The 11,541-nt window shown below is 37.9% G+C and overlaps 1 protein-coding gene across 1 annotated transcript in view; it reads left to right on the forward strand.

Moving 5' to 3' along the window:
- Positions 1–8,896, forward strand: part of SELENOI (selenoprotein I) — a 55,513-nt gene extending 46,617 nt beyond the window's left edge. The window contains exon 10 of the mRNA XM_012803732.2: positions 2,498–8,896. Coding sequence (XP_012659186.2) covers positions 2,498–2,596 — 99 coding nt within the window. The 3' untranslated portion in view covers positions 2,597–8,896. The remainder of the gene's footprint in view (positions 1–2,497) is intronic.
- Positions 8,897–11,541: the final 2,645 nt, after the last annotated feature.

Here is an 11,541-nt window from a genome sequence, read left to right on the forward strand (position 1 = left end):
TGTGATGCCATGGCACTCTACCCAGGGGGACAGCTTGAGGCTCTGTTTCAAAAAGAAAAAAAAAGAAGTATTTTGAAAATCTTTTCTTCTAAAATAAGAGGCTAATTTCAGGATAAGTGGATGAATATAGATAGAATGAAATCAGAGCCATGTAGTTTATATATTTTACCACGGTCTAATAACTTTTTTTTTTTTTTTTGAGACAGAGTCTTACTACATTGCCTTTGGTAGAGTGCTGTGGCATCACAGCTCACAGCAGGCTCATTCTTGGCTTAAGCAATTCTCTTGCCTCAGCCTCCCAAGTGAATAGGACTACAGGTGCTAGCCACAATGCCCGGCTATTTTTTGGTTGTTCGCCTCGGCTGAATTTGAACTCACCAGCTCCAGTGTATGTGGCTGGCACCCTAGCTGCTGAGCTACAAGCTCCAAGCTGCCATGGTCTCATAATTATTGATTTTTAATTGCTATACAATATCCCACCAGGGAGATTAATTAATTACTTTATTTAATCACAACCCAATCATTTTATTTTTAGTTTTTATTTATTCATTTTGAGACAGTTTCAAGCTATCACCCTGGGCAGAGTGCTGTGGAATCACAGTACACAGCCACCTCCAACTCTTGGGCTTAAGTGATTCTCTTGCCCCGGCCTCCCAAGTAGCTGGGACTACAGGCCCCTGCCACAACGCCCAGCTGTTTCTTTTTGTTTTGGTTGTAGTTGTCATTGTTTGGTGGGCCCAGGCTGGATTTGAATCAGCTAGCTCCCATGTATGTGGCTGGCACCCTAGCCACTTGAGCTACAGGTGCTGAGCCAACCCAGTCATTTTAATCATTTAGGTTCTTTTCACATTTTTATCATTGTAAACAACCTAGAATAATATTTTTTTCTTTTACTTGTTTTATTTTTTGAGGATGATTTCATAGCTGTGGGGTCGTGAAAGGGGATTCATTCCTATTTTTTTTGGCTCTTAAAATACTTCTATTTGGTATGCTTGTTTTGAAGCCTGCCACTTCAAAGCATACCACAGCAGGGTTTGAAAGGAATCCTGCTGTGAATCATTTTGAGAAACAAAATGTGTTTACTTCTGTATTATTGTATACATTTTTTAAACAGGGGAATAGCTATCATGCTTGATAATAACTTTATACTTTGCATATGTTGCTGAATTTAGGCTTTCTTTCCTTGTGTTTCTCCTCTTATTTGTTAGAAGAAAACAGATGAAATTTTATAGACAAAAACAGTGATGAATCTGATGAATTGTGACTTAAGACATTTTTTTTGGAGACCGAGTCTCACTCCATTGTCCTAAATAGCATCATCATAGTTCACAGAAACCTCAAACCCCTGGGCTCAAAGCGATCCTTCTTGCCTCAGCTTCCAGAGTAGCTGGGACTATAGGTGTGCACCACCTAGCTTGGCTGAATCTATTTTTTTGTAGAGAGGGTCTTGCTATGTTGTTCAGGCTGGTCTTGAGTTCCTGGCCTCAAGTGATCCTTCTGTTTTGGCTTCCCAGAGTGCCAGGATCATGGGCATGAGCCACTGTACCTAGCATTTTATACTATTGCAGCAGGATTGGGAATGATTACCTAGAAATGTTTCAGTAAGCCAAGTATTGAGCCTAACTATAAATACAATTATTTGATCTGGATGTTATAAATTAGGTAATCTGATAATTTTTTAGCAGATGTGGATGTGGATAGGAATTTGTATGCAGGGGTGTCCAGGCTGTGGGCCTGGGACCCATCCATATTATTTGAAGATTTGGGTTATTTATTTTGCTTATCTGTGGTGTTGGGTATCATGAAAAGTATGCATAGACCTTTGTTTTTGCTAGTTAGCTTTTAAAAAAATTTTTTTTTAAATTAATTAATTATTTTTTTTTTTTTTTTTGGAGACAGAGCCTCAAGCTGTCGCCCTGGGTAGAGTGCTGTGGTGTCACAGCTCACAGCAACCTCCAACTCCTGGGCTTAAGAGATTCTCTTGCCTCAGCCTCCCAAGTAGCTGGGATTACAGGTGCCCGCCACAATGCCCAGCTATTTTTTGGTTGTAGTTGTCACTGGTGTTTGTTGGGCCCGGGCTGGAATCGAACCCAGCTCTGGTGTATGTGGCTGGCGCCTTAGCCATTTGAGCTACAGGTGCCGAGCCTGCTTCAGCTTTTGTTAGTGTTTCTATATTTAATGTGTGGCCCAAGACAACTCTTATTCTTCTAATGGGCAGCAGAAAAGAAAAAGTTGAACATCTCTGAGAGAGGGTTCTGGAAAGACTAGATTTTGAAGTTAGGCCCAGATTCAATTTCTAACTTTCCCAGGCAGTTCTAATATTCCCAATTTGCTATCTAGCTCTGTAACTATCCTAATCCAGAAAAACTTCTTCAGGATTTCTGATAATTTTTGGTGTGTCAGTAAATTGTTGTCTCTAGGGAGCAAATTCTGTATGTTTTTTAAACAAATAATAAGGCATGTATTTGTTACTGTCTGATGTTGTGGTTTCCCATAGGTAAAGCAGCTAAGCAGCCATTTTCAGATTTATCCCTTCTCTTTGAAGAAACCAAACTCAGATTGACTAGGAATGGAAGAAAAGAATATTGGCCTGTAATCTACAGAAAGAAGTACTGTAAATATAGATGCTTGTAAATATTTCATCCATCACCATTGAACTACACTGATCTGCTTGACAGACATGGGATTTCAGTACATGTGGTACTTGGACAGCAGGAATGACACATGATTTGGACTTGTGGAATTTTAGACCTACTAACTTCCAGCTTATTTTTTTAATAAAACCACGTGACATTTTGGTTAAGCATAATGTACGTTAGACCAGCAAAATGTTCCTAGTGATTTTAGCTTCATGAATTCCTACAGATTTAAAGATACTCTGTTTTATTTTTAAAACTCTAAAATTGGCTTAGGACCGCTGATAACACTCGGAAAACCCCAACATGTTTTTATATTTGGTACTTTGTAACAGGAAGAATACCAATAGCCCAAATCTAACACAGGGAAAAGATAAAAAGCAAATCACCTTCAGCAAGAGATGCCAATGATATATACCAAACAATATATAATTGCCAAATACTGGTTGCTCTTCCCATGAGAATGCCTTTTGTCCTTACATGTTAAGAGAGCTACTGTATACTTGGATTCTCTTGTATTCTCTCTCTCTTTTTTGTGGAGCAGATCCTGATAAATGATTTAATTGTCTTTTGAAGAGAATATTCTGCTGAGACTTAGTGGAGAATGAGTTGAGTTGTAATTATTGGAATGGTTCGTTGTTTCAATGTGGCATTTTCCCCCCCTCAGCTGTAGGCTGCTGAGATTTGGTGCCTGTGAGCTATGATCCTAAGAATGCTTGTGATAGTCCCAATCTTAGGATAGTTACTTGTGAGTAATGCAGATAAAAGTAAGAGAAATTTAAATTGGAGTTAGGAATCTCATGAACCTCACTATGACCATAAGTAGTTTTATGATTCATTTGTCTGTCAGTCTTTCCTTTTTCTCTCTTTTTAGAGGTTGGAATACTATGGTTTTTTATTTCATACAGGATATAGCAGAGAGAAATCTCTCCCCCAACCTTCCCATTTCCCCACTCGAAGAAAACTTTTGATATATGCCTTACTGCGTACATACTCCCTTTGCTAGGACTTGGAGTAATTTCTGAGGTTTACTGACAAACATAGAAAAATCTCTTTATCTTTAATGTGATTGTTTTATAAATCACATCTTTTTATGATGTGGACATTTTCTTCTATTTCTTTTTGACTTTGTCTTCATTTAATTTGGTGGTGGTGAAATTTACTTGCTGATTTTCTTTTATTTTTCACTAAGTGAAGTTTGTGCTTGAATGAAGAGTGTATCTTAAACCCTTTTTTTTGGACAGGTTGCACTTGGATAAAATAGGCACCATTGTGTTGATATGTAATTAAATTTATAACCATTATTTATCTATGAATGTGACCATTGTTAAATTTAATGTATTCCTTTGTTGAATTTCAGTCTGCTGCTTTGTAAAAAATAACTGTAATTGATATTTCATTTTTTTAAGAAATTGTAAATTCTAATCATTGTCATTCAGGTTATTAGAAATGAGTCGAGGAGCTAGCTCATGGTTCTGTACTCATTTTTTAAAAATTGTAAAGATTGAGGTATATTTGATGACTTTCTCTGAGACAAAAATGAGCAGTGAAAATAAGTCAGAAATTGATGCAGGAAAATGTGAATAGTGTTTTCATGTTTATTAATAAATTACCATCATGGAGGTCAGAGAATGAACCAATTAAGTGACAGTAACTATTTTTTTTATATACTTTGTTCTGTGTGAGCTGTAAAATTGAACTGGATAAAATGTTAATTTGGGGTGGGGAAAAAGATTCCTCTTAAGCTAATTATTTTACAGTTTTATTGACCTTGTACACAAGAGTGAGATTAATCTGTATTATATAAGAACTGATAAATATTTATAAAATGAGAAATTTGGACCATAGGCTTTCTTCACCTTGTATAGTACAGTAAAAAATAACCTTCCCTTCTGGCCTTGGGGGGCTTTTTTACTTCAAAATTTCTGCCCTCCTTTCATTGCATCAAGGTTATCTGAAAATTGTTTTGTGCCTATACTTAATAATGTATTTCCCCACGGTGGTAAGGAATCATGCCATAGTCAGTGTTATTGACATTGTTAGATAAAAGAAAGGTGGCCACTAATAAGGGAAAAGTGAAACTGAGCAGTTAACTGTTTCAGAATACTGTTGACTTGAAAAGCAGTGGTGTGCTGCTGGATCTCTTCCTTGTTATAGCTTAGCATCCTGAAAGTGCATGTTGATAGGTCCCAGTTATTGAATGGAGCAGGACGAGTAGCTCTGTGCGTTTATGTCATGCCAATTACTGTAACATTCCCAAAGCATAAAAGGCCTATGTATGATTGGGTGAGTTCACACCCCAGCCTTTCTCCCCAGGATACACTGAGCTGCCTTTAGGGGACCAATGCCGTGGTCAGGGGTATTCATGCCTGTTTTCTGTACTTTCAGAATAGGGTGCCTTAGCCAGGCCAGAGGTTTGCATGGTGTTTCAGCTAACCAAAGTGAACAAACACACACCTGTGAGAAGTGTCTTTTCGGGTTATGGTTTGAAAAATGTTCTTTCTGGCTTGTCAGAAAATAATTCCCCTATATTTGAGTGGGGGCATGAGATAGAAAAATTTAAAATACTTAGAATATGCTGATGCTGCCTTTTGCAATTCTTTAATGATATTCACAGTCTTAGTACAAGGTATAGTTAGAAATTGTCACAATTCAAAGTGTCATTCTTCCACAGATGCATAATAGAGTAGTTTCTGGGGTTTTAGCCTTAAGGATAATAGAGAAAATAACTTCCAAACAAACTAAATATTCTTCATCTGCCTGTTGATATCATGATTAAAATACTTTTAATCTTAATTTTAAAAAGGAAGCTAATTGCTGGTTGTGGTCTAGGACATTATAATGCTAATATTAACATTTCATTTATTCTAAAATAGAAATTTGGAGAAAGAGGGGAATATATGTCTGGAGTTACCCAAATCCTAAGTAGATAGCAAAAGATTATTGATTATGACCTGAAGCCTGGACATAGGGGGAATTTACAGAGGAAATACAGGCATAGTATCCACTTCAAAGGGATGAGGGGACCACCTTAATACCCTGTGAATTTGAAAGTTTCCCAAGCGTTCAGATTTCAAAGACTTGTTTTATTATGTAGTCAATCAAAAAACATTTGAAAGTAGCTTGTTTCCAAAACAGACTTTAACTCTGTGACCTATGGAGAATAAAAAAAGACTATCTGAAGGTATTTGAATCAAAGGCTACTTTTCCCCTTTGTATTTTAACTAGAAGATTCTTCTTTCTTCACCTGAGTTTCCTCTTCTCTAGTCGCCAGCCAGGAGAAGGACAGCCTACCCAGGTGTTGCTCTGTTGCCCCTATATCTTGCCACATTTACATCTCCTTGATTGCCTTAGATATCTTGACTAGTCAAGAATTGGGAATGTGCCAGAGGAAACAAAGGACACTTGATGGGCTGGAACTTTTTGACTTTGGGTTTCCCCAAAGCAAAAAACAGGTACAGGAATCTTTGGTTGTGTTGATGCCTGTGTGCAGAATGGCCTTGCCTTCATTAAGCACTCTACAGGAAGTTTGTAAAGTCAGACCAGAATTCTTTTGTCGCACAAGGTGTCTTTGCAAGGCAGCACGCCCTTTTTTGAACACCCTGTGGGTGAATAAGCTTACTAAGTTAGCTGCCAGTATAGATCCTTCCAGGAAGAATTTTAACTAGTATGCTATGTTCGAAGCACTTTGAAATGTACATTTAAAGTGATGGTTTTAATTAATAAAATAATGTTAATCACTGTGGAACTTGAAATTGTGATGCCCTGACCATTTTAGGAAGCTAACATGAATTTCTGATTTTCCTTAATTATGTATCCCATGTGATTTGTATATTTTAGTTTTTATCTTTGACAGTGGTACGAATGACTGACATACTGGCAGGCAGTTACTTTAGGGTATATGATAAATCACAGTTGTCTAACTTTTCCAGAGAAAATGGTGATACCCTTCTTCTTTGCATGGAGCCATGGGAATTGAATTTGTTGGCTAATTCATTTCTAGTGTTTCTATCATGCAAAATAAGTGTAACCTTTTTAACCTGCATGCCAGTAATATGCTTTGCTCTTTATTAAATAAATAGTAATCTAGCTGGATGTTCTTTTGAAAGCAGGAATCTGCTCTTTATACAGTCAGAGCTAAAAAAAAATGACTTAATATTTATTTAAGGTAACAAAAGTTTTGCCATTCGTAGCCCTCTCACGAGAAGCCTGAGCAAGAAGGTGATGTTGCATTTGGTCAGAAAGGCTGGGTTCTCGCAAGTGGAAAGTGCTACATGGCCTGACGGTAGAATATTTGGATAAGCGCTTTTCTTTCTAGAAAAATCCAGTTGGATACAACAGAAGGATTGTTCTGGTCTTCTGCAGACCATTGTCTTATATGGTAGGGAACCATTCTTAAAAAGCCAGGCTAAATCAGGGTAGAGTTGTTTTTTTAAAGCATGCATATCCGATCCTGGCCATAGAGAGTACCTAACTACTACATCAATACTCATTTTGGCAGTGCATGTACTAAAAGCTGAAATTAGAGACAGTATTGAAGACACAAACTGTTGCTAAATGGTGTGGATATCATCTTCTCTTTGTCTAAAATCTTCTCTTGAGCAGTTTCTATGGGTAACAATTAAAATTATTGATTTCTGGTTTTTATTAAAACACATGAATTCATGTTCACCATGAATTCTAGATTCTGATATTCTTTTTTTTTGGTAGATCCTGACATTCTTGACTAGCACTTTTTAATATCTAAAGAGTAGGTTCTTGATCTAGAACATCTTTAGTACTAACCAGGTCACAGAAGGGTCCTGTTTTAGTTTTGTAAGGTCTGTGATTGCTGCATTCTATAACATTCTATAAATTTGTTTGAATTACTATTATTCAGAATCAGACTTCGAATTTAATAATACTAATCGAGACTACTCACAATATTTAATATTTTTTGTAGACAACCTCATTATAGCAACCATTTCAGGAGAAGTGTAATGATTTGCTCATTTCAAAATGTGCCAAGAAAGCAGAATTTAGTATTGAACTCTGAATTTCAGTTTTTCTTAAAAGTAGCATATTCTCTGGGTAAAGGCAAAGGCAATGAGTAATTGCCAAGGTACCAACTCCCTGCTGCCCACCTTTCCCCCTCCCCACCATCTAGCACAGTACATTAAATTTGTAGTCAGTTGTTGAACGAGGAAGGGATACTTTTCTGACTGAGGTTTCATGCCCTGTGACTAAGAATAGGTGGCAGGAATCGTGGCCGTATCAATTATTGAGTTGTTTAACTTGGTCCTGTTGCAGTTGGCTTTCAGTAGTGTTCTGAAACAAGAGGACAGTGTCATCCCTTCTCAGGTACCTAGAAATAACACCACTTAAACAACTGGAATATGTTCACTACAAGTAGAATATATTAAAAGAGGAAGATGAAGAAAAGCATAAAATGTTCTTTTTCTTTTTCAAGTAGTTTATTTGAACATATTAGTAAATGGTCTATCTAGGACTTGCTGTGTTCATAATAAATAATGTAGCATTTATTTTATCTGGTTATGTGTGCTATGTGTGTATATACATATTTTATATGTACACATATAATCTCTGCATAGGTATGTATATTCTCATATGTATGTGCAGTCTACTCTTGATTACCAGCAAAATGGTCAACCCTTAATCTGACTTGTTTTTTCATGTGGACTTAGTCTACATGTGACCCATAACTCTGCAGCCTCTTCCTGGCCTGGAGCCACACCCTTTCCTTCTTCCAGTTCTTCTTAGTCCTTGAGAAAAAGTCCTTTAAATATGTCACTTTCCATTCTCCTTTAACCAGGGATTGTGTGACCCAGAAAGATAAGAGTTCAGAAAGATGGCTGCTCTCGTGAAGGTTGAGGCTTCCCACAGTTGTGCCCATGGGCTTGATGGGGGAGAACTCCAACACTTGCAGAAAGGGAACTTCACGACTTGCTTAAATTACTTAGCTGGAATATTGTGCAGTCTCGGATAATGTGGTATACTTATAGAGTATGACAGTGCATTTCAGTGTTGTTTTTGCACTATCTGTATTACTGTTCCACGTTGCTAACTCAGATAATCAAGACCTGACTGTTTGTCACTGGATTCTGGAAGCCTTGCTCTTTCAACTGGATTTGTGTTCATTTCTGCTGCTGTGAAACCCAAAAGTAATGCAGTAGGTTTTAATTTAAAATTGTTTAATCTATTATTGATAAGTATTTATTGTAATAAAAGTAAAAGAGTAAATAATTTTTAAATCCTTTTAATTGTTTTCAGATTGTCTTCTTTGATTTTCATTGGTAGGTGCCAAAGGGGAGGGAGTTACGGGGGGAAAAAAAAAATAACGTCCGGCCACTTGTCTCAGAGAATCATTGATTATTTTTAAGCAAAACATTAAAAAGTTGTGGGTGGCGCCTGTGGCTGAGTGGGTAGGGCGCCTGCCACATGCACCGAGGCTGGTGGATTCGAACCCAGCCTGGGCCTGGTGAACAACAATGACAACTGCAATAAAAAAAAAACAGCTGGGCATTGTGGTGGGCGCCTGTAGTCCCAGCTACTTGAAAGGCTGAGGCAAGAGAATCAATCACTTAAGCCCAAGAGTTTGAGTTTGCTGTGAGCTGTGACGCCACAGCTCTCTACCCAGGGTGACAGCTTGAGACTCTGTCTCAAAAAATAAAAATAAAACAAATTAATAAAAAGTTGTGTGCTTTTTTTTTTTTTTTAAAGAAAGATTAGCCTGCTTGCTCTTGGGTATTCTATGATCCTGTGACTTGTTTCAGAAAGCAGAGTACCAGGCAGGGGCAGTAACAGATATTCCGAGTATATTGCTCTTGCACAGTACCCCATTCTGGGGGAGTCAGTATATACAGTCCTCATAATAACAGGGTCACGGCTGGTTTGTAGAGTGGTGGTTTCTTCCTTAGTAGCATTTTCCTATAGTAAGAGGTTAATGCAAGGTACAAATTTTCTAGACTTAATTCCATAAAACCTATTAATTCATACTTGGTATACCTAAGTTATAGTATATAAACTATAATGCCCATTATCTAACTTTGTTTCTGAGGAGAATATTTCTCATTTTTACATCAGAATTGATCCCCGACAGTTTTGACAGTGGACATTGAAAAAAATTTTCAGTAACAGATGAAGAAGAAAAGGAAATGTCCCATGTTTTAACCCAGGCTCTCCCCGTCGCCCCGTGACCTCTTAATCCCCTGCCCTCCCAACTTCTGGTTGTCCCAGCAGTCATTCCCTCTCATCTGTCTGTCACCTTCATACTATGTAGCCACAGTTGGGGCTACCAAAACTTAAAAGGACCCCGTGCCCCCAGAGTGTCTTGCTCCTCTTCCCACTCATCTTTTTTCCTCTGTTCACAAATTTCCTGGAAGAAAACTTCATATCTGTTCCTTCAATTTGTCTTGTTTTCATTCTGAGAGTTTTTTAAGACTTCCCAAACTTTGACTATAATGGGTGTGTCTTAGTCATGTTTAACTGTGCAAGCTTTGACTTAGGGCAAGTTACATAATTTTTTTCCTATGCCCCAGTCTTCTCATCTGTAAAATGAGATTAATAGTACCACAGTTAAACAAGAAGATTGAGAATAATGCATGGTAGAGTGTTTAATACTGTGTCTAAGGTAGGTATTCGGTTTCTGGCAATATCCAGTTCTCTATTTTTCACCATTTCACTTTTTTCTAAGCCATACAGCAAAGCCTGTGACTTCCCAGCCTCCTTCCCTCCCTTCTTCAGTCTTTTGTAGACAATGTATGAAGATGATGGGCAATTCCAAAAATAACTAAAACCGAATAAGATTACCTTCTCAAGATCTAATCAGTAAAATTTACACAAATTGGGAGATAGGAATAAACTAAGAAATTACCTAAACGAATGTGCCAACATTCCCACACTTTAAGGTGATTTAGTGTAGAATTAAGTATGACTCGACTTAGCAAGGCAAATCTAATCAAGGCACTGTCCTTTACCTAGAAAAACACTAAGCTGTAGGTAGATGGCCAGCCTTAGCCTAGCAAAAGATTTTGTGTTTGCCACTTAAAATCTACCAGGGAGGAAGGTGTCATACATCAAGGACTTGACTGTTCTTGTGACAAGTTACCCCACTTGTGGGCCTCAGAACTATTTTTTAAAAAATTTATTTATTTATTTGCAGTTTTTGGCCGGGACCGGGTTTGAACCCACCACCTCTGATATATGGGGCTAGCGCCCTACTCCTTGAGCCACAGGTGCCACCCAGGGCTCAGAACTATTGCAATCAATCCCACATGTCAAGGAACGTACCAGTTATATAGTTTGATTCTCTTTGTAGATCAACTCTCATGAATGTGCTAGTCACAGTGCATGAATACATACATGGATGATTGTGATTTCTTGGTAAAATTGATGAATTTCTCTATATGTTTTTCTTTTATGAGCTTATCAGTTCTCAAGACAGGTCTGCTTTTGGAGTATTGCCTGCCAATTGAAGAGCAGACTCTAGATCAGCGGTTCTCAACCTGTGGTCACGACCCCTCTGTAACAATGAAAATACATCCTGCATATCAGATATTTACATTATGATTCATAACAGTAGCAAAATTACAGTTAATAAGTAGCAACGAAAATAATTTTATGGTTGGGGGTCACCACAACATGAAGAACTGCATTAGTCTCAGCATTAGGAAGGTTGAGAACCGCTGCTCTAGATGGTTGTCAAATGTCAAGGTGGATGGACATCACCTCTCCCTTTCCCAAGTCCCTGTGTTCTGACAGCCCTAATCTTGCCTTCCTCAGCCTCTTCAGGAGCTCTTGTCAACTCTTTCTTTTTTTTTTTTTTTTTGAGACAGAGCCTCAAGCTGTGCCCCTGGGTAGAGTGCCGTGGCATTACAGCTCACAGCAACCTCCAACTCCTGGGCTC

Source organism: Otolemur garnettii, unplaced genomic scaffold (genome assembly GCF_000181295.1).
Source record: "Otolemur garnettii isolate 467f Iridium unplaced genomic scaffold, OtoGar3 scaffold00022, whole genome shotgun sequence".
NCBI classification, from domain to species: Eukaryota; Metazoa; Chordata; class Mammalia; order Primates; family Galagidae; genus Otolemur; species Otolemur garnettii.